Source organism: Brachyhypopomus gauderio, chromosome 16 (genome assembly GCF_052324685.1).
Source record: "Brachyhypopomus gauderio isolate BG-103 chromosome 16, BGAUD_0.2, whole genome shotgun sequence".
Classification (NCBI taxonomy): domain Eukaryota; kingdom Metazoa; phylum Chordata; class Actinopteri; order Gymnotiformes; family Hypopomidae; genus Brachyhypopomus; species Brachyhypopomus gauderio.
In genome coordinates, this window is record NC_135226.1 from 4919574 (window position 1) to 4942196 (window position 22623).

At 46.7% G+C, this 22623-nt stretch overlaps 3 protein-coding genes across 3 annotated transcripts in view; 2 read left to right on the forward strand and 1 right to left on the reverse strand.

Moving 5' to 3' along the window:
- The window catches only part of rab4b (RAB4B, member RAS oncogene family), an 8933-nt gene extending 5732 nt beyond the window's left edge, over positions 1–3201 (forward strand). Inside the window, exons 6-8 of the mRNA XM_076976155.1 lie at positions 1–36; positions 234–408; positions 695–3201. The exon at positions 1–36 is cut by the window's left edge and continues 60 nt beyond it. Of these exons, the coding sequence (XP_076832270.1) occupies positions 1–36; positions 234–349 (152 nt within the window). The 3' untranslated portion in view covers positions 350–408; positions 695–3201. The remainder of the gene's footprint in view (positions 37–233; positions 409–694) is intronic.
- Positions 3202–4032: 831 nt separating this feature from the next.
- ap2s1 (adaptor related protein complex 2 subunit sigma 1) lies at positions 4033–8075 on the reverse strand. The gene is made up of 5 exons (XM_076976510.1): positions 7916–8075; positions 7308–7457; positions 6976–7089; positions 6197–6256; positions 4033–5538 (listed from the first exon to the last, which is right to left on the reverse strand). The coding sequence occupies exons 1-5, from the start codon at positions 7916–7918 to the stop codon at positions 5437–5439; spliced, it is 429 nt and encodes a 142-aa protein (XP_076832625.1). The 5' UTR covers positions 7919–8075; the 3' UTR covers positions 4033–5436.
- Positions 8076–9706: 1631 nt separating this feature from the next.
- arhgap35a (Rho GTPase activating protein 35a) overlaps positions 9707–22623 on the forward strand; it is a 50613-nt gene continuing 37696 nt past the window's right edge. Inside the window, exon 1 of the mRNA XM_076977388.1 lies at positions 9707–10363. The gene's annotated coding sequence lies outside the window, so the exon portion shown is untranslated. The remainder of the gene's footprint in view (positions 10364–22623) is intronic.

Consider the following 22623-nt stretch of genomic DNA (forward strand, 5'->3'; position numbering starts at 1 on the left):
AATGTGCCCGCATAATCCTCAACAAAATAGAGTCGGGTAAGACATGCCCACAGTTTGAGAACAACTTTACAAATGTTTTCCAGTGTTTGATTAAACGTGTTTTTGGCTCTAGGTTATTTGAATGGATATTCTATTGCCATTACTATGTGTGATCTTATCTAAGAATGTTTGACACAAAGAAACTTGTGTGTACATGTCTGCACGCGTGTACGTGTACGTGTCTGTGTGTGTAGGTGAGCTGGACCCTGAGCGGATGGGTTCTGGTATCCAGTACGGCGACGCGTCCCTAAGGCAGCTGAGACAGCCCCGGGGCTCTGCTGCACACGCCAAACAGCAGTGTAACTGCTAGGGGCTGGCCACGCCCCCAGCCACGCCCACACTCCAAACAGACTCCCTTCCCTGCTCTAGGTGAGCTCACTACCCTAAAACACAGCTATTTTTTAAACTATTATTTACGTTATTATTATAACATGAATATACACTACAATAAAAGACATGACATAAACTAGATTAGCCAGGCTAAACAGCCAAGTGTTTAATATGGTTTGTATTTAATATGTTGTGTTGAGACTTCTGTCTCTCTCTCTCTCCCCCTTTTTCTTCTTTTTATTTTCTCTCTCTCCTTCTCTCTCTCTCTCTCTCTCTCTCTCTCCTTCTCTCTCTCTCTCTCTCTCTCTCTCTCTCTCTCTCTCAGCTCTGATCTGGGTGTCTCTGGGTCTACAGGCGTATAATCCCGCCCCCATTTCTCCTCTGACCTTCCACACCCAGACACATCTGGATCCTTCTCACCCCCTTGGGCTGGTCTGGGAGCCCAGGCCTTGACCCCGTGGGCGGGGCTCGGAGGTGTGGCCCGGCCAGGTGACTCGGGAGATCGTGTCCTCTGAAGTGTGCTGTGTAGGGGATCTTGCAGAATTAACCTTATCCTGTGATTCTCACGTGTACATACACCAACACACAATGTTCGTGTAAACAGCCATCATCCCATTCTTGGTGCACTGGGGAACATAGGAGTGAGAGGCATAGAGAAAACCATTCTGTACATTTATATCTATAACACGTTTAAGGAAGGTTAAAACTCATTGAAATCCATTGCTGAGAGTCCCCAGGCGAAATGAAGAGTTGAAGTTGGGCTAGGGATTTTCCCCAGCCTAATAAACATGCTAAACAAACAAGCAGACCGGTTTGAGCCAGTCTAATCTGGTTCTCCTGCTATCAGCACAGAGTGGACTTTGCAGAATGTTTCCATGAATGACCAAACATAGCCCCGGGCTTCGAGGAAACGCTGATCAGCACACTGCGTGCGTATTTACTGCGAGCACAGTAATGAACATTCGACTGATGTTGGCCCTTCTCTGGGTATATCCCCCCTTCTGTTCCATCACAGTCGTCGTGTAGGCAGCACGCCCAGACAGAAACCTTCCAATTTAGAGCGCTTGAAGCTCAGAGGTACGGCTCAGTCTAACTGGCCTTCCAGACACCCTCGGTGACATAGTGAGGATTATCTGCTACATCAGACGTTTGTGTCTGGTATGGTGAGGAGCGGTTAAAGGCTGTCTTAACGATAATCCATGCAGACCAAACCCCTGTGGCCCCTGTGTGTGAGGACGGGTCCATTATCATAGCCTGCTGTATTAATGTTGAGCAGACAGCTGGTCCCTTGGACACAGTGGTTTATTTTATTGTCCTGTTTTATCCAGAGTGAGAGAGACCATTTCAAGGTCCGTTGTTCCCTTTCTCTAAGCTGTAATGTGGTCCTGTAAAGTAATCCGCCCTGATATGAGGTGTAGTCCACTAGTCCACTGGGAAAACCTATCAGAGTGTAGAGCTCTTAAAGGTGAAAACGTGTAGTATATTGTGTATTCCAGAAGATTTAGGCTGAATTGTTTTGCACTGTGTGAGACGTTGAGAACCGTTTCACAGCGTAGTGAGCAGAAATCACCCTTTCAAGAGCACTTGACCCACACCGATTACTTCAACCAAGGCTCGTGACTGACTGAATGGAACAGCCCACAGGCTTGTTGTGGGTGTGGCTATATGTGGCGGTCATAGATTGGTGTCCTAGCCCCGCCCCCAGCCAATAACGTTCTCCTTTCCTGCCACAAACATGCCTGTTTTAGTTTGTTTTAAATCCCGCCTGCCATCTCTGTGACGTGCTGTTTCCCCTACCCCCACTCCCCTGCAAGTGCACTTTTTTTTTTGACTGTTTATATACTGTACTTATACAATTGTAAAATTTATAGTAAATTAAATATATACTGTAATAATTATTCCAGGAGGAATCGTTCCTTACTAAAGAACAACTGAGTTAGTGCAACGTCATTTCCTCTGTGAAGTAATGCAGTGTGTTTGACACACACACACACACACCAGTGGTAACAACCCCTCCCCTGTTGCTGGAGATCCTTCGTCCTGCAGTGCCGAGTTCCTGCCCGTCTCCACCAGCTGATCCAAGCCGTCGGGGTTTGAGAAGGCGTTTATTCACAGGATTAGCGCTGATGGATACGGGTCGGTGCTGAACTCTGCATGAGGCCCAGATCTCCAGGAGCACCGCTGATATATGTGCGCTGGGCACAGAGATTATGAGCAGTACAATAATAGCAAGTGGATTAATTCCCAGAGTGCCTCTGGCTCAGAGCCTGGCTTCATTTCGCACTGCGTGATTGGCTAGAGGTGGGGCGCGAAGGGGCGATGTTTGATCCGGACGACGGGGTTCAGCTCTCTGCTTATACTGCTCTGAGTCACTCTCACTGTTCTGTACTGAAAGCGCTCACAGCGAGGAAAGGCCAGACTGGCCAACGCTGCCTTATTCCAACACGCTGTGCGTGCGTTGGCAAGAGGACGGGAGATCGTTCCCACAAACGACCGTGCGGGTCTTCGCGGACCAACCTCAGATCCTGAAGACCCGTAAGCTCTGCTGTCTAATCCAACTAAGAGGAACCGTGCGTGTCGCTTTGCAGAGCCGGTTTGGTGAGCAGCGTCTCGGACTTTATCTCACATCTACAGTTCGAAGAGTTGCCCGGTTTCTGTAGAGGCTCAGTTGTTGCTTAGTAACCAGTGTAATTTTGTTCGCCCATAAATACTGTATATCTGAATCATCTTTACAGTGTAAATAAGATTAAACATGTCTATTGGGGTGTACGAGAGGAAGGTGCTTGTTAATGTAAACAGCATTCGAAGTAAAGTTTCATCTTTTTTATGTTATACGATGACTGAGTTTTTACACACACAGACGTGCACACACACCGCCTTTGATTTTAGTACATACTTTTCAAAGGAGTATATATTTATTCAAGCCCTATGTCCTGCTGCTAGTTGATGAACCCTTTATAACTAAAGGATGTACAAATGTTTGGAAAGCGTATTATATAGGACATATCAGTCTTCTCCAGATTCTGCTCTTAAAACTCATGTGAATCTCAACTCTAATGCTGGGGGGAACCACCTGCCACTTATCTACAAATCTTCATCAAATATTCATCCTCAGAATAGGAATTTAAAAGAACACAGAAAAATGTCAACATTGCACCAGTCAATGACTAACCGGCAGCGGTTTGCAGGCTGACGCTCTCATTTACAGAATGCTTCCAGCCAGCTCATTTATTTCCACTGTTGGCATTTAAAAACTCGCTGGTCAACGCAGTTTGCCCTTATTTACAGGACGTCATGTAATGATTTTAAATAAGGAACACTTCTAAAGTAAATTGCCTATTAATAAAAAAATCTTAATTACATTAACCAGACCCGGCTAATGTGGTCCAGGTGTTCCTTCACCTGGTCAGGTGGGGAAGTGCAGGAATTCTCCATTACCTGCTGGTGGGGCTCCTTAGAGCTAGACGGAGCCTGGTTTAAGGCCTCGTTGCTTGCGTGTGCAACCGCTCCCTTCACCAATAGATGGCGCTGTGGCACTGCAAAGTTTCACATAACCGTCCAGACAGCAGCACTTTCGGCATTTGTAGTCACGACAAACCTTTAAATAGTGGGTTAGGCACATATCAGAACCATCGGCGAGGAAGAGGAGCCCGGGTACATTCCTATCATTTGGACTTTTTTATTTTCATTTTTTGGTGGGTTTACATAAACACAAATTCTTTTAATCTTCACTCATGGAAGTCATAACATTAAATGGGATATTTCAGACAAAGGCAAAGAATGACAAAATGGGTATTTAAAAATAATAATAAAAGGCTTATTCCATCAATACATCCTGAAACCAACACATTTGAGTCCAGATTTGAAGAGAACCGAGTGACTGGAGTTTCTGCTCCAGAGCCACTGGTAGAGGACCACCTCCCCTGGAGATGAGTGTGGACAGTCATGTAGCCTTCCTGTACCTGCTGGAACACCTGCTCAGGTGTGCTAGCTCCAGGAACCCCCCCCACACACACACACACCCACACTGCTGGTAATAACCTAAACTCTGCACCAAGGTTCTGCCACCGGGCCAATAGTTTGGGCTCAATTCTGTGTTGGTGGTAAGGAAGGAGAAATAAATCTGTTTGCCTACTGGAATGATTTAGCTGAAATAAACATCCATATATATTTATATATAATGTATAGAAACAATACAAAATTCACAGCAGTTTCACTTGGGTTACTGTGAAGTTGTCAATTGAAGATTTTGTCACAATGCAAACACGGTGTTGTCCGTTCTTATCCACCAATAGCAACATCGTCCCGTTTTCCCCACACGGCTGACCAAGAGGACGGGCAGTAGCTAATAGGAGAACTGATGTGAACCATTCACAGAAACGGACAAGGTGCCCACAGCTTCAGAGACGTCTCTGCAGAAGTGCTTATGGAGGTCCTTTATCAGGGCCAAAGTGATTCATGTCCATTGCGTTATTTACTAGTGTAGTGTAAATTACAGAGAAGGAATGGGCCATTAGTTACACTTTTGTCATTTAAATCTTTGTGAAGGTCTAGAGATGAACTGTCCAGTGTGGAATTCACAAGACACTGAACGAATCAAGAAAGCAAATAAGCTAAACCAGTAGTGCCATTCTTAAACTTGTCAAAGAAAAAAGTAAAAAAAAGAAAATTCAAGATACACCATGCAAGATCATGTTAGGATTTCTGGGGCACTTATGTTTGAATATTTGAATATACAGGGCTGAACTGAAAATGTATACAAGTATGTTGGACCCATTTTGAAACAGACGTTATACAGTGCAGGACAAGTCTCGAAGTTGTAGGAGTACGTGGTGCACCAGAGAAACATTTTCATTAAGAACCTCCTTCAACCAGCCTTGCTGATCTTTCTTCACAACATAAAAAAATTTTCCAGACTGCATCGTAACATCTTACATAGTGTGGCTTTAAATAAATGCTGAAATGTTATAGTTTTCCTCGACAACATCCATAAACAAACAATACGACTGGCTTTCAGGAAGGGGTGGAGCCTGACCAACAGTGGGGCGGGGCTTCCATCCAAGATCACTACTCTAGTGACTGCAACATGAGGAGCTGCTTCAGGACCTTGGTTTGGCTGGTCTCTCGGATTTCTCCCGCCAGGAACATCTCGTCCACCACGGTGTACACCTGAGAAACGATGAACATCAGTGCATCACAAAAAACCAACACAATCCACCGGTTTACACAATTAAATGTAACTTTTAAATCAGAAGATGCTAGAGGCACCCTTCAAAAAGGTTAACAACGTAAGAAACAGAACCCTGTAGGTTTTTTGGGCGAGCTGTGCCTTTAAGAGTAACATTTCCAGCGGACGCCCTCTGAATCCCTCACTAAAGGCTCCGGTCAGCAGGGAGGAGGGTAATTGTGCACCATTCAGCTCATTTCCTACGTCGCGTTTCCGTCCCTCACCTTCATCCGAAGAAGTTAACCAGAGGAGACAGCAGCCCGCCCGGGCACCAGCGCCAGCAGGGTCAGCCAGTAGGCGGACCCAAAAATACACCAGGCAATTAGCAATGGCGAAGCTGAGCACAATTATCAGAGACAACTCTTAATTGCTTCAGAGGTTTCCTTTTACAGAAAGCCTCCCCCACACCAGAACAGCACGGATTGCCCTTAATTGTATGATTACTGTAATTATACGTCAAATACCTGTTGCCATGGAAGTGCATTCCTACAAAGCTTGCTGGACCCCTCCCCCAGTCTTGTGTTCTTATCCACCGAATCATCCGTCTGCATCTCCATGATAAAACCCAACACACACCTCACGGTTCCTGGATGCACGTACCTTGTAGAAATTGAAGACCAGGTCCAATTCACACACGTTGTGGAAATACTCATTCAAAACCTGCAGAGGGGTGAGAATGGTGGACAGAGGTCTCTACACAGGTTTACCAGGACACTTCATACTGAGCTCATCATGGGGTTAGGGTTGACGGGACAGGACTGGAGAAACCATGCATTGTGCAGACGAGACACTGCCGAGCATTCTGGGTAATGGTGCTCGTTAACTGCTGGGATCCTTTACAGACACGTTCTGTCTTTCTTACACACCATCACTGCAAATGACTTTAATCATCACTTCATCTTAAGTCCGTCTTCAGTACGGGCCTCACTTACTGTGGTTCTGAAAGGAACCGCGGGGCACAGTTAGCGCTTAGCGGACGCTTTTATCTTACAGACGTGACCAAGCTTGAACTGGCAACCTTCTGATTACCAGTCCAGTACTGCAACTGCTGAGCTACCCCACAGTTCAAGCGCCTGCCTGCTAGAGGGTGTCCACGGCACCAGCTCCTTACAGCTCACTCATTGTGGGACATGGAGCCTTATGTTGATAAATGCTGTTCAGAATTGGTTGGCAGTAGGTAGGTACCATGCCAATCCAGCAGGTGGCAGCACTACCAGACAGAGCAAAGATTAACCTTATTTTACTAAATGACTAAATGCTGTTGAGGGTTGGCAAGTACTGTATCAGCTATGTGCTGAAACAAGACGCGAGCCTAAACTCCTGGGTTGCACATGAGAGTCTCTGAACATGAGTAAGCAGGAAGCAAACAGGACCGTTACCTCCACAAAGTTATGAATGCCCTCCAGATAGGCCAGGTTATTGTCAGTGACATCCACGCAGATACAGAAGTACAAACCAGCATACCGTCTGTAGATGATCTTGAAGTTCCTAAACTGCAGTGCAAAAGAAATTATGAGAACCTCATGACATTCAAGTTCATGCATACACACAAGAGCGCCAATAATGTATTTGCAACAAGCTTTTAATAAAAAACATTTTTACCCATTATATGATAGAGAACATTTAACACAGTCACTATATACTACACTATAAGGTTTAAAACACCTCTCCGGGCCCTATATAGAAATATAATGCTTTGCGCTTGCAATACCTCTACGAAGTTGGTGTGTTTGGCGTCCCGGACGGTGACCACGGCATGCACCTCCTCGATCAGCTTCTGCTTCTCGTCATCATCAAACTGCATGTACCACTTGGCCAGTCTGGTCTTCCCTGCTCGGTTCTGAATGAGAATGAAGCGAATCTGCAAGACAGCGAGATGTGCATCAGCCCAAATCCTCCAGAACACAAGCAGGCCAGGACGACAGCTGCTGGAGGAAACGTGGTTTATGTGAAGATGATGTGGGAGATTTAACGGACGCTGTGCTGGGCAGCTCATGACATGCAGCCAGCCTGTGGGTGTTATCTCTCTCTCTCTCACACACACAACACACACACACACTCTCTCTCTCACACACTCACACACACCTGTGTAGGACGGATAACGACGCTAATGAGCCGAACAACTCCTTCTAGATGTGCATTAATGGATAAAGCTCGGGTGATGGCGTTTATAACATCTTAATACAGTATTGCACGATCTGTTGTTTGTTTTTGGAGACGCCAAAGTCAAGGCTGCGTTAGCTTAGCCCGTTAGCCTCGCGCGCTAACGCAGGCATGCACCGTCCCGGCTCTCTGGACAGAAATAAAAATAAAACTCACCATTGTGCGCTTGATTGACAGGTGATGTGTTGGTTATTCGGGGTCAGTTAGGAGAGCTGTGGAAGCTCCGCTCATAAAATACACTTCAGCCCTGCGTGATGGTCGCCTGCCGCTATCTTGCTATTTTTCTATCCAGGACGCGGATAGGCCCGGGAGACAGGGAATTCTGGGTAATGTAGTTTTGCGTGCGCAGCCATTTGACAACGTCGTAGTCGAAGGACTTTTATCATACACTACAAGTACCATGAGTACCAGGTTGTATATAGTCGGATGTGATGACGTAAGATTACGTAGGATCATGTGAGGCGATTTGACGTTGGTAAAATGGTTTGACTTTTGGCCTGGTTTTTTATTGTTTCCCCAGTGTTATTTTTATTCGTAGTGAACGTTTTGGAGGCATGCTGCAATGTTTAAATTTATTGTAAATGCTGAAATAATGTATACGTTTTTGTTTATTTATTTCTTACTATATTAATTTAGGTGGACGTAGAAGGAAACTTGTCACTGTGGAAATACGTAGAAATGACTTAGGCTGGAGAAATTGGGTAATGTAGTTTTTAAAGCAGGGCATTGTGTGGCTAGCTTGGACATTACTGACAGGGGTTTTCTGACTGAGACTTCGAGGGGGAAGTGTGGAGAGTCCCCTTGGGATGAAGAAATATTTCAGCTACAGACTCGAAGTGCAGATAGCACTGCAGAGGTCTTTTTTTATCAGATTTGGCTGTCGGGGTACATGGTTAGCAATTCTTGTTGCTTGTGATCCTAGAAATGTATGACTCATTTTAATGTCATAATGCCCTCTTCTCAGTGTTTCAGTAATCCTTTGGGGCTTACTTTCCTGTATCAGCCTATTTATAAATCAGTAACACTGTTACTGGTGTTGTTTTTTTATCCATGCTTTAAATTTCACAAATATTATCTGACATTTTCCCTGAAGTCTAACCAAATATATCTCACTATCTTTTAGCAAATGATTACTAGATCATGTCTTCTGTACATATATGTATTTTAAGTAGGGCCAGAGAATCCGATTTGCTTTGGGGATCTGGCAGAAAATAGAATGGTTCTCACGTCTTTAAACAAATAGTTCTTCTTATTACTATAATAATAATGAGCTAATACTTTTTACAAAGCTAGGTCATGAGCTTTTTGAAGTTGTTCGAAGATCTTTTAAACATTTCCTTCGGGTCTTTTTAGGTAAACTGCGGTGGAGCTGTACATTGTGACTAATGGCCCCTTCATGACCATCGGTTCATCTCAACGATCATAAACCTGATGACACCACCTCCCAATAATTGTATTGACTGTCAATTTCATCTAAATTTTCCAACCTTACTTCCGTAGTCACTAGAGGCTAAGGAACAGTTGCACTTAATAGTGTCATCAGGAGGTCAGAAATCGATCTGATGTTTGATGTCCCTTGTTTACTGCTTATAAAAGGAAGAATAATATGATAAGAAAAATACACCACATTTGTGAGAGTTGGGATATATATATATATATATATATATATATATATATATATATATATATATATATATATATATATATATATATATAATGTGTTTATATATATATATATATCCACACTTACCATTACTATAAATAATAATAATAACAATGGGATAATAATAATAATAATAATAATAATAATAATAATAATAATAAATAGAGGGAGTAAGTCATTTAAATGGCAGGCTGTTTTGTGTTAATGGAGACATTTAGACTAATTGTTTTATGTGCTTTGTGTGTGTTCGTTTGTGGTAATTGTGTCCGTGCGCCACAGGGTGAAAGTGCGCCGTCGTCTCGCTGTTGTGTGGGAGCGAAGGGAGGAGAGGCTGGGGACGGGAGAGGAGACGCCATTATCGAAAAAACGCACTTACACACACATTCACACACACACACACACACCGTCACAGCGTCTCGCCGCTCGTGGTGTCGAACGCGTTTTCGCAGAAGATCGTCGCGCTTTTCTTCCCCAAAATCACGTCGGTGCGACCGAAACGCGGACACGAGCAACTCGGGCTGATTGAGGCACAACAAAGGAAATAATAAGTGGGTCCAAAACAACGTGGTGAGCCCAGGGGAGGACAGGACGGTACAGGACCGTACAGGACGATCCAACGATCCCTCTTTCCCAACCAGAACACACGGTGGAAGATCCAGACGTTCCGGATCGGGTTTCACTGGCCGATTGTTTTCAGCTTTTACCGCAAACAAGAGAACCACGTTCACTAAATTGCGTGAAAAACTTTAAAAAAACAAACAAAAAAGGAAGAGTAATTAAAAGAAGAAGATTGTTAAACGGACAACAGGAAAAGGGGGAGATAATTGAATTAATGGGAGTGAAGGAACACTTATTTCTTGTTTATTTATTTATTTCCCGAGCCGGTTGGGTCCACGGCTGTGGTGATCCTGGGAGAGCTGAAGACAAGGTCCAGTGTTGTGGTATGTACCGGATCTGCCCATTTTCTCATTTCACTTTCGGAAAAAATCCTTAAAAAAACGCTTAAATAGTTCGCGATCGCAAACGACGTGCAGCGTGCATCCTGCCGACGGCCACCCGAACGAGGCGATCTGAGGAAAACTGCATTATAACAGCGAACGTGGTGCAGATGGGGAAAAGGTCCGAGCGGTTCTGGTTCGCCAATGCCGTTTTCATGGGCCTGTAATTGTGTAGTTATCGGACTTTGTGTGGTCCGGCTGATTAGATTTATTCATCGGACCGTTTTAATATCGGCGTGGGCCACTTCTGGCACCGGCTGTCATGCGGGTCCGATGCCCGCTGCAGCCTCGTTGTTATTTCTTATTCTGCACCGTCGCGAGCCGCTTGAGCCCGTGGCGCGAGCGCGATTAGAACGCGCGAGCCGCTTGAGCCCGTGGCGCGAGCGCGGTCGGAACGCGCGAGACGGGGTTCGTTTACGCGCGTGTCGATGGAGAAAAGCTGCGAAACAAAGCCAAAATAATCTGAAAACAATCGCGGCGAGCGAAGCTGTATCACGTCGCGTCGGGTGTAGGAGAAACGTGTATGTTGGCCTCAGCTCGGATGGGAAGCTGGAGTGGTTGGAGCTGTTTGTGCCCCGGGGACGGTTCTGGACAAGAACTATACTTGTTCCTCACTTCCAGCACCGCTGGTGACATGTTGCAGTACGTTCGTTTATTGTCGTTGATTCTCGGCCTTGTAGCATGTTACCAGAGACTGTCGTGGAAAGAAATGTGTATAAAAACTGAATCGGAGGTCATCCGAACTTTTGCAGAACCCCACAAACGAGCCCAGTGGTTTTTATTATCAAAAAGTCAACAGCAGAAAAGCAGACAATATTACGTGTCCACCATAAACAAGTCGCAACTCTTTTAAAGTAAGATTAACCCTGTAAACCTAATAGGAATGTTTCTGCAAGTTACCCATCGGCTGTTCGGAACAAATGGGCCCAAGACCCGTAAGAAGCGTGTTTGAGGCTGCATGTGAGTCTCTGAAAGGTCAGGGCGCGTTCTCGCGTGGCTGCCTGCGTGTTCACGGTGAAGGGTCATCAGCTCGCGCATTCCTCCAGTTGAGGCGCGTGCAATGCCTACTGCACACCACTACAATGCAACTCGTTTCTTGGTATCAACATTCTAAAATCTATTTACATGAGCTATTTGGACTTGGTCGGGCCATACCTGTAGGTTCTGAACATTTCTCAACATTCTTCATTTCATTTGACTTATGATTTCAGATTCATTCACATTTATAGTAATAAGTTGGGGTTTGACAGATTGAGTCTTCATGTCATCTACAGATGGTACTTTGGATGTTAAGTAGTGAGGCCTGTTCGTTGAAAGTGGATTGAATTCAGATGCATGTTACGTGTTTGTGAGCAGCTGTATCATTTAGCACATGTATCTGTGTGGTGTTGAATGTGGTTTCTTGGCAGTCTTGAAGCAGTACTCTGGGGGGGACGACACACACTGAACATGGCAGGGTTATGCACGTCAGAGAGTTTGAGGAATTTGTTGACCAGAGTTAACGGAGCAGAAATGAATCCATGCTCCACAGCAAAGGTCATACAGTCAAAAGTTTATCAAATCAGGAACGAGGGATAAGGGAATGGAATGTCTGCCCAGTCAAACTGTTGACGCTTTTGCCTTACCAGCAAATAGCCCTGTCTCCAGCCGTCCGAGGAATCTGGTTCACGTGTGTAAATGTAAATGGTCCGCACAGCACCGTTGCCTCTGCTGGTATTTCTGCTCCTGCTTATGGAGAGTCTGCTGCTTATTAGTGAGAGTGAGAGTGGTACTCAACCGGAGCTGTTTTTAATACGTTTTTATGCAATAACTGTGTGAGACGTTGTAAAGGGCATTTGCTCGGGACACTCAGTCAGCACGGATAAGGAAATAGCCTTCAGGATTTTATCCTTAAACAGCAGTGGGGCTTCAACGATGGATGAATGGATGAACGGATGAACGGATGGATGCCGTCCATCCGTCCATGTGCTCTCTGCTCAGTTAAGGCAGGCCTGGCACGGCGCATGACGGCTACAGTGGACGTGTGCTCTGTTTTTAGGACAGGTTCACCCTTTCTTCCGTTCTGTCTTTACGTTCTCTTCAGACACTCTCAGGAGAGCCTGTACTTATAACCTCAAGAGCAGTGGACCAGGTGTAGCGTTAACAAACATCTCGCCACTCAAGCACTTGTAGGTGTGGATTATACGATCCAAAACAATCAACTCAATGAAAAGAACAATCTCAACTGTACTGCGGTGTATTTTCAGAAACACGTTAAATGCACATTAAAGAAACTTCTGTTTGAATTAACCTCGGGCATATAAATTTGCCCCCAGGATAGTATGTGCACGGTCTGGGGTCCTACTCTCTGTGCAGGTAGTCAGTGACATAAGGTACGTCACCCAGACCTTTAGCATGACATGGCATGTGGGATCAGTCTTCCACACATACGGCAATCTAAGTTTGTTAGTAACTTGAGTTTTGCAACCAAATGTTTTTCTTGACCAGCCTAAGTTAGCAGTTTCTTCCTGTTTCAGGGCACATCTTGCTGTGATTGGCTCATTATGTTGATGCATGCAAACTAACTCAAGCAGTGAAGCTGGAATATTAACAACATGAATACCAGTAGTCTCTCCGTGTGTGGCCAACAGCGCAGATTATCCCTGAACCGCCAGTCTGGGCAACAAAACTCTACTTTATTGAGAATGTCCTACTGAAACATATCAGTGGATATAGAAGCTTAATTTCACTCCTTTTCACCTTGGTGTGTGCAAATAATGTGGAATAAAGGGCCTCTGCAACAAACTGGGAATACGTCAGCGTTTCAGAAGCTGAGCATCACACACACATGGTTTTCCTGGAGCAACGTTTCTGTCTTGACAATCTCCAATCTTACGAGACAGCTGGTTAAAATCGTCATACGCACAGTGCGTATATGTTCTCTGTATGTTCGAGCTTGGGTGCGTATAAATTCAGGCTCAAACAACCCCATTGCATGGATCTAAAAGCATTTTAACCATCAACGTTTCACACCTTCATGTATGTAACACTAGCGCTACAGAGGACTTTGCTATAATGAGTTAGATATTTGAACTGTTGGACTTGACTTTAGCATTAATTAAGCCATTTGCTGGTGGGGCAGGTGCCTGTGTGCTCTACTCAGTTGCTAATAGCTGTGGCATTTTCAGAGTCCGAGTCCTTTCCTTTATCTAACGACCTGTGCTCATGATGAGTGGAGAATAATGCCACAAACTATTATTACCTTGTGAAATTAATTCATTCAGGACATTGGCAGTCAGTTATCGTGTTACCGGACTGATTACTGTAAAGTCTGTTTGGTGTTGGTGGATGTCTGTAACCTTTTCTTGTAGTGTTGCTTTTATGATGGCTTCATAATCCTGATGGAGAAACCATTCTAGGAGTCTAAGGATGTTTTCTATGTGGGTTTTTTTGAATCACCAGTGGTTGTGAATCCTGGTATTGTTGCAAGGCAAATGATGCCTTGTTCAGGTCAGGGAGTCATACATTTTTTTTTTTATTCTGTGAAAAAAGGTGTTGGCTTGTGAATCCAGTCCCTACAAGCCCTGACCACACCCTAACAACCAGCCACTCTGCCTTGTCTCAGGTTCATCTCATGGTTTTTCCTGCGCACGCAGTGGTAGCAGCTTCACAATCACTTCATACTCAAGTATCGATTAAATAGCAGCTGTTTGCCTGTATAATGCCCAAGAATGTTTTTTTTTTTTTTTTAATGGCTTGTTTCATGTGGGATTAAGCGAGCTCGATTTGAATTGGGAGCCTGTGTTTGATAAAGCGGTGAGCTAATTTTAACTACTTTAGAATGTCTACCCCAGATTACATTGCTCTTTCTGTGAATGGCTGCCTTGTTTGAGAGTGGATTATGGGAGAATGAAGACTGCGTTTGGTAATGAGTAGCTGAATTTCCATTAAGAAAATCTGACTGAGTTGAACAAGTTCTTCTGACAACATCCCACTACACGCCTCGAGTTGTTTGATAGTGCGTTACTTCCAGAGAGAGTCTTCCAACGAGAGGATTCAATATGAACATTAACTGTTGATGATGAACCAAAAAGCCTCCCGGAAAGCTCAGAGGACACTAGAATCAATAGGAAAATGGTCACGCAGCCATAATGGGTATCGGTCACACAGAAGAGTGCTCTGTTACGTTCTGATGTAGACCACATATGATCACATCTGCATTGGTGCGGTGGGGGGAGGGGCCGGGCCGGGCCGGGCTCTACCCCCCCCCCCCCCCCCCCCTCCATAGACACCAGCCCGTCCATTGTCGTGGCGTTTTGAATCGCCCGCCATTGGCCCTGGCAACAATGGTGCGCTGCATTGTTGTAAAGAAAGGTGGCCATGGTGACGGGGAGCCATGACATGTGGACCGTCTGCAGCGACGGCTTTCTGCAGTGGTGCGTTTTTTGCGTCGGTCACGAACAAGAGGCACACACACACACACACACACACACACACACACACACTGAGACGCACGGATATCCAAACCCAGCTCGAGTCTGTTAACACACACTGAGGCACTGACTCCGCCCCTGTTTCCCTGCTGCACCGGCCTGGCCAATGGCGAGTTCTGCCAGTGATGCCTCTGGCCTGTGTGCCCGCACTCCTCCCCAGTGACCGTGGTTCACCTGTGATCCCTGAGACAGGGAAGGAGGGGTCAGCATCACGCATCCACCCGGACTCCTACGCCTCCATGGTCGCCCCCTACAGGCTTCAGTTATATAGTGTATGCTCCAGGCTGGGAGGAGGAGCCTCCCCACCCTCTGCTGTGATGTGGGAGGGGCATGGGTGGACCACAACTCTCCCTGTGGGGAGGGCGGGGCTGATGCCTCAACCTTATTGGTTACCTTAAGCATACTGCCGGAAGCCCCCCCCCCCCCCCCCCCCCCCCCCCCCCACACACACACACACACACACACACACACCCAAAATTGGTTGAAATAAGATTAACAAGGGCTGTGTAATTAGCATATTCAGTACTAGAGTGTCTCGGTGTTGATGCCTTAATTACAACCATCACTCCCACCTGTGTGTGTGTGTGTGTGTGTGTGTGTGTGTGTGTGTGTGAGAGAGAGAGACAGAATGAGTGGTAGTGGGTGTGTAATGAAATGTGGCAGGTTTAATCACAGTTAGATCAGCCGTTCTAAGATGGGGGGGGGAATAGCAAAACTGATACGCATAAGATTGACGGCACTGCGGAGAGCGTCTGTATCTGCGCAGGGCGTCTGTGTCGGCCTTTCATTCCTGCTTCCTCATGTCCTCCTCTTCATCCTCTCTAAAACTGAACCAGTGGGGCTCTGCTCTTTGACCCAGAGGCTGAAGGGCCACCGTAGTGACCTCTAACACCGCCCAGCGCATGTAGCGCGGACGGCGGGAGCAAAGGTATCGACTCCTGACCCGGCCCCTCCCTGCGTGTGACTGGGTAAAGCTGAACAGGACATCTCATAAAAGGAGAAACTGTTGTCAAAGTAGAGTTTGACACTTCTCCTCCATCATATGACGAGAGAGACACGTCTGACCGTATTTCATGTGCTGTGACCCGTCCCTCGTGTCCCGCCCTCCCGGCTGCTGGTGCTGAGCGCAGGGAAGCTCGTGGAGAGTCTCGACATCATCATCCGTCATCCTCGTTATGCCCGCCGTGCCAGCACCACTTAGCTAATGATGTCCTCGCTGTCGCGGGGTCGCCGCGAAAATGGTCCTCTCGCCAAGACCACGGCAGCGGGTGGCATTGGCCGAACTGGCAACGGGGGACTTTTATTTTGTTGAACGTTTTTCTCGTTGCTTTTCTTCCCATTTGGCTCATCGCAAGAGGAAATACATTCCTGTTTATTTAGTTCCACCTCCATTAGCTGCTAAAATGTTATCTCTGAAATCTGTCTGGAAGGTGCCCCCTCCCGCCGGGCCGTATCCTGCCCGGCGACGCTCTCCGGATGCAGTGTGTCCTTTGTTTTGCTTTCTGGAGTTTTATTTTTCTTTTTTGGGGCAGATGTTTGGCCGACCTGTCTGCCTCCTCCGGACAGGAGTGCTACGAGGACGGACTCGAGAAGAAAAATAAACACGTTACCTCAGATGTTTTGAGAGCCGATGAGTAGCGGAATGTGGAGGTTTTGAGTGGCATGTTTGACCTTCTCTAGGGCATGAATCATAAATCTGGACGGGCTACAAACCAGCAGTTGAAGGATTACGCTTGAAACGGGAGGCTTGTGATCCTTCCTTTACCGGACGTCAGACTTGTGAAGCACTTACGAACTGTACAAGAGGGTGGAGATGAGAGGGTGGAGAGGGTGATGTGTTCTCAGACACAGCTTCGTGATTCAGTATAAACTGAATCCTGTACAGCAGGTTTTGATCTCCTTCACTGTAGTTTTGGGGGATGTTAAGGGATTCCTTAATTTCTACATATAAACCCAACTGCTGTGTATCCTGTGTGTTTGTGATGCCAGACGTCATAATTACAGTGCTGGTTCTTAGAAAGGAACTCGGGATCCTTGTCAGTATAAAACACGGAGCACGTTAGTGCAGGAATGCTGCCTGTCCTGTAGTTCTGCTGGGCCGGTCGGTGCTCGGCTGGTCTGTGACCGTGTCTGTAACTTTTAGGCCTTGACTTCAAACCAGGCAGTGCTGACACACCAGTGCCTGACATCTTGCTGGCATGTTGACTACAAACAGCATTCTTGGGATTATAGCTAGTCTAGCAAGTCTCTCCATTAAGCAAAGATATTTGGTAATATGAACACTCTCCCTCTCTTTCTTTCTCTCTCTCTCTCTCTCTCTCTCTTTTTCTCTCTCTCACTGACACTGTTTCTCTCTGTCGCACAAAAACACATGCACACATTCCTTTTCTTTTTATTTCTCACACACACCACACATTCTCATTCTGTCTCTCTCTCTCTCACACACACACACACACACACACACACACACACACACAGACTAATCTCTCACCCTTCCTGTCACGTCCCATAGTGCAGTGCTTTGGTATCTCTGGCTGTGCTTATCCCTCATGGAGGCTGTGGAGTCAGGGGTGAAGGACCTGTCCTCAGAGAGGCGCATAGCAGTTCTGGGATCAGAACCCAACTTGGGAACTCAACTTGGGGAGGGGTGTGTGTGTGTATGTGTGTGGAAGGGTTTTGGAGAGATGGAGAGAGAAAGGGGGCATGGCAGTAAAGTGAAATGGATCACAAAAACAAATCATCAGGTTACACACACACACACACCAGTGTGTCATTTTTCTGGAGGGGAGCAATAATGTTTACTTGCGGTCACTGCTTCCCACCCCCGTGTTCTGATTGGTGCGCACAAGCTTGGGGCTGAGATTTGATTGGCTGTGTAAAGCCAGAACTCCCGATTTGGATGTCTAATTTCACGCTGATCTGGACGGATGGATTCGAGGAGAATGAGTTTGTTAAATTTCAGTTCCCTTTCTATCGGATGAACGGTTTCTCTCCTCCTCACTCTCCATCACTTCTCTCTCGTCTTTCTTTGTGCTTGCCTCCACCTGCCTCTGGGAACACGGTGACGTGCTTGGCAGGCGGCCGTCTGTCAGGCCGAGCGGTGCGGCGTGGGTGCCTGTGGCATCGCAGGACACCGCGTGTGTCACTCGTCTCCTGGAGGAACTCGAGCAGCTCTGGATCCACAGTTGAAATCCACAACGCGCTGAGAAACGCCACCGTCCCTCACCAGTGCAGCTAAAGGCACTACTACACCCCCCCTCCCCAACTCTGAGTGAGTCGTTCATGTTTATGACAGACATCGTTGCGTTTGGTGTTATTGTCGGCCCGTGCACGGCACATCGATGCCGTCTACAGCTCGGTGAAGTCAGCAGCGCTGCGTGGATTGATGTTGTACTGTGTGACAAGCAAGGCAAACCTTTAACCCTGGGAGCTCATTGAAGATCATTTGCCTCCAATCGGAGGCCCTGTGTGTCGCCGACGGACGTCCAGACGTCGTGTCCCTGGAGCCGAGATGCAGCGATGGCGTTTGTCTCTCCTCACCTTTGCAGAGTTGGTTTGTTCCGCTTGCCTCCGTGGAAACGGCAGACAGGTTGATGGAATGTGTTGGCAGTCCATGAAGTAAATCTGACAAGCTGACCTCAGCCCTGGTGTGTGGTTGAGAAGAGGGATGAGGATTCATGTGAACTCTCTCTGGTTTTCTTTTCTCCTGCCCTACTCTCCGTCATAATCATCTGTCTTTGTTTTTTTTTTTTTATTCCGGAGAGGTTTTATTATTATTATTATTATTTTTTTACCCGTATGGAACATCCAGCCAATGAGATCAAGTCAGTCAAGGAGGTTGTGTGTTTTGCTCATAACCATGTTGGCAAACAGGACTGACTGGCTCGGAAATGGCCATGGGGCGGTCCGATCACCGCAGGGTCAGCCGGCAGCATGTTGCCGTGCTGGGGGGGTCATGCTCCACCAAACCTGCAGGAATCCCTCCCAAATCCCAACCGGGCCGAGCAGCACCGTGACTGTGACGACTGCGCTGTCACTCATGAAAATAGAATGACCACTGTTGTATGTCGAGACTGAGAAGAGACAGAGGGGAATCTTTGCAGTAGAGAGGTGCGGTCTTAAACTCAGGACCCACAACAAAAACCCGTCTTTCTGCATTCTGTGACCCACCTCATCTTATCGATCGGCATCATCTGTGTAATGTACACACTGCTGAGGAATTAATGGATTATTAAAGATTTAATTATTATCGACGCTGTAGCACATCGTGGCGTGCTGAGCCATTCTTGACCGCTTATTGTAGTGTGCTGTAGTGCGTCAGTTTAATCTCTGGCAGACAAAGGATGAGGGCAGACAACGTTTCTGTCGTACACTGGGCAGAGAAAAGGCGTCAGGAGGGACGTGGTTTGAGCGTGCAGATAAGACTCTTCCTCTTCTTCATTGTGTCGGGGTTTAAGCCACGGTAAGCTTCTTAATTAGGCATAATCTGCAGAGCCCAGACTGGGGCATAGTTAATGAAGTCAGGCGCTTAAATGCCATCCCACCGTCCTGGTGAGCGGGGTCAGGCTTCACACGGGCATCCGGGGAAATGTGAATCTGTGCACACACGCGTGGAGGTGGTGGGTGGGTGGCTCCAAGGGGGGGCGGGGTTTTGCCCCTGATGACGACGACGGGGAGAATATAAACGAGGATAAATGTGATCTTGAAAAGGAATGGGGGCTGACGTGGACACACCCTCCCGTTTAATTGGATAGCTACTAAATTAAACTACTGTATACTCAAGCATTATTATGTACTATGTAAAGTTAACTTGGTCAGGGTGAAATTAATATATTAGCGATATATATTAAGCAATGTTTAATTTGACCATCTCCAGCATGTCAAGGCCCGTGGAGGCGTGTCCTGCAGACGGAGCTGCCGGACTGAACCTCTGGTTCCTGCGTTCCCGGGTTCCTACGTGCTCCTCTTCTATGTCCTTGTATGTGCAAGATCCAGGCTGCACGAGGGGGAGATGTTCCACCTCTGAGACCCCTGGATGTGTCCGTGCGTCTGCTGGAATGTGAGCTGGCACCGCAACGACGCTCGCTGGGCTGTTGAGACGTGTCGGCTCGTACGGCCGGTGAGCGTCCAGGTCCTGCGCGATCAGCTTCAGACATCGCTCAGTCTTTACTGGCCGCTGCTCGGTCTTTACTGGCCGCTGCTCGGTCTTTTGATGTCGAGTCACATTATTTCACTTTGAGAGGCAAAGAGTAGCATTATCACAATTAACATGAGGATCACAATGACATTCATGTGACTTAGTAACATAAATCATCAGGCAGGAGCAGTAAAACGAGCGTAGAGCACACCAGCAGCACCGTGGTGATGTTTTAGCTCTTATGGCCCAGGGTGCAAAGTGGAGCGTAAACTTTAGAGCCCACGCTCTGGGGGGCGGGGCAGAACAGAGCCCAGACCCGGAGGGGCGGGGCAGAACAGAGCCCAGACCCAGAGGGGCGGGGCAGAACAGAGCCCAGACCCCAGCTGCCACCTCAGAACTCCGTCCCACTCCACCTCCACCTCCCCTCAGGCACCCAGGGAAGTTTTCGGATCCACCAAGCAGAACGTCAGAATTGCAAAGCCGGTCACCTGAGCAGGAAGTGATCCTGGCAGGGTTCCAGATGTGGTGGAGCTTGGCCCAGTACCCGGACGCTGCTACTCATGCCAGCGGCTTCCAGACTTCAGACCGTAATCACACGCAAAGGATTTGCAACCAAGCACTAAACCTTTAAATTCGTTCATTTCTCCAATTACCTGTGGGTACTGTGTTTAAAAAAGGGTTGGCTCGTTCAATATTGTAAATATCCTTGAGTTAACGTTGACATTCTCCTCTTTAAAGAAACTATTTGGTATAAAAACACTAATTTGCACATTTTTTCCACTTGCCTTAGATGTAGCCTTGTGTTACTGCCATTTTAGTGGCTGTGGGATATATATTTATCTATTTCTATAAACAGCATTGTCATAGCGTCAGAAACCACAATTGTCAAGTGTGTTTGAGATTCCTTAACAACCTGACGTTGTTTGAGGAAAGGGTGTCGTGATTGTGGAATGTTGTAATTGCAGGGTGTAAACGTCTCATGTGCTGCGTTAGCCTCGTGGATCTAGACCCAAACTAAAGCATCAAAATGTAGAACTCGGGCCTGTAATGACTGATGTGACTGTTTAGTGTAAGACTTTGTTTGCAAAAGCCAACCCTTTAACCTCATAATCGTGGTTACATGGTGACACATGCCATCAGAGCTTTGCTGCTTTAAGAGTAAATGTCGGACATGCTGAATTTAAAGGGACAATCTGCGTTTTTTAATTTTCTTTTCTAATCTCAAAGCAACAAATACAATTAATAGAAGTGACTTTCCTAAGTGCGAGACGTGAACAGATGGGTGAAAGGTGACGTTTTTCTGAAGTCCTCGAATTAACCAGCTCAGGCTCCAGGTGGAGGTCATGCTTAAAATAGACACAATAAATATCAAATAAATAGATAGTAAATAAATAAATAGTACAGAATCTCAAACATCCAGGCCACTAGGTGTCAGTATAATGTCTGATTCATAACATGAAGAAGATTCACTGGCAAAAATGACTCAGGAACAGTAAGGTGAGGCGGTTTTAATAATGCTTTCAGCCCATTCAGTGCCTCAGCCTGCTGTCTCCAATCGATAAGCCACTGTAGATTAGATAATGCGCTGGTTCAGAATGCATTTGGACCAGACTAATGGTTGTCTGTCTGCTCCTGCTCTCCCTTGTGCAAAATGTTTACTTAATGTCAACACAGCTTTAAATATGAATGTCTCCCTCTCACCCTGTCCTGTTTGAGTTTTGTCCTGTTTGACTTCTGATCATTTTGGTTTCTCTCTCTCTCTCTCTCTCTCTCTCTCTCTCTCTCTCTCTCTCTCTCTCTCTCTCTCTCTCTCTCTCTCTCTCTCTCTCTCTGTCTTGCTCTCTTCCCCCCCCTCCCCCTAGCCTCGCCCCCACCCAACTAAAGTCAGTGCTGATTCGATAGAGGCGTACAGGGTAGAAGTGGTTGCTTCAACTCCAGGCCGTTATTTAGTTTGGCCTGGGGGTGGTTTGCGAGAGTGAGAGTGACCTCTGCACTGGTGTGGAGACTGACTGATGAGTCAGAGGTCTTCCAGGAGTGGAGCAGATCTGTGTGTTCCTCCATCGGCATCAGGTGTGTGTGTGTGTCTGAACCAGGAAGGTCTGTCGTGGCATTGCGGCGTACACACTGAGCACCCTGCTTCTCTGAGCTCAGACATTTCGTTGCACACGCAGCGAAAGCCAACGATACAACCCGCGAACACGCCATGGTCCGTCATTCACGTATTCCATGCGGGATGGACATCAGCGCGGAGATCAGACGTTTCCAGACAGATAGTCTGCTACGTCTGCTATTTTTAAACCCTGAACTCCAACCTGAAACCTTACAAAATAATTTGTTTACTTACAGCAGACCTCTGTACACTGTTCAAGTTAATATATATTTACTGGATTACCACATACCTAGGCTGTGGCTGTGTGTGTGTGTGTGTGTGTGTGTGTGTGTCGGGCTGCAGTTAGGTGAGCAGTAATGCCCACCCAGTGTCTGGAGCAGAAGGTCAGGGTTGGACACCATTAGCAGTGAGTGTGTGTCCCCAGGTGGACGGGTGACTACCTGTGTCCTTTCTCAGTCCCTCCTTAATGTGTCCCGACATCCCC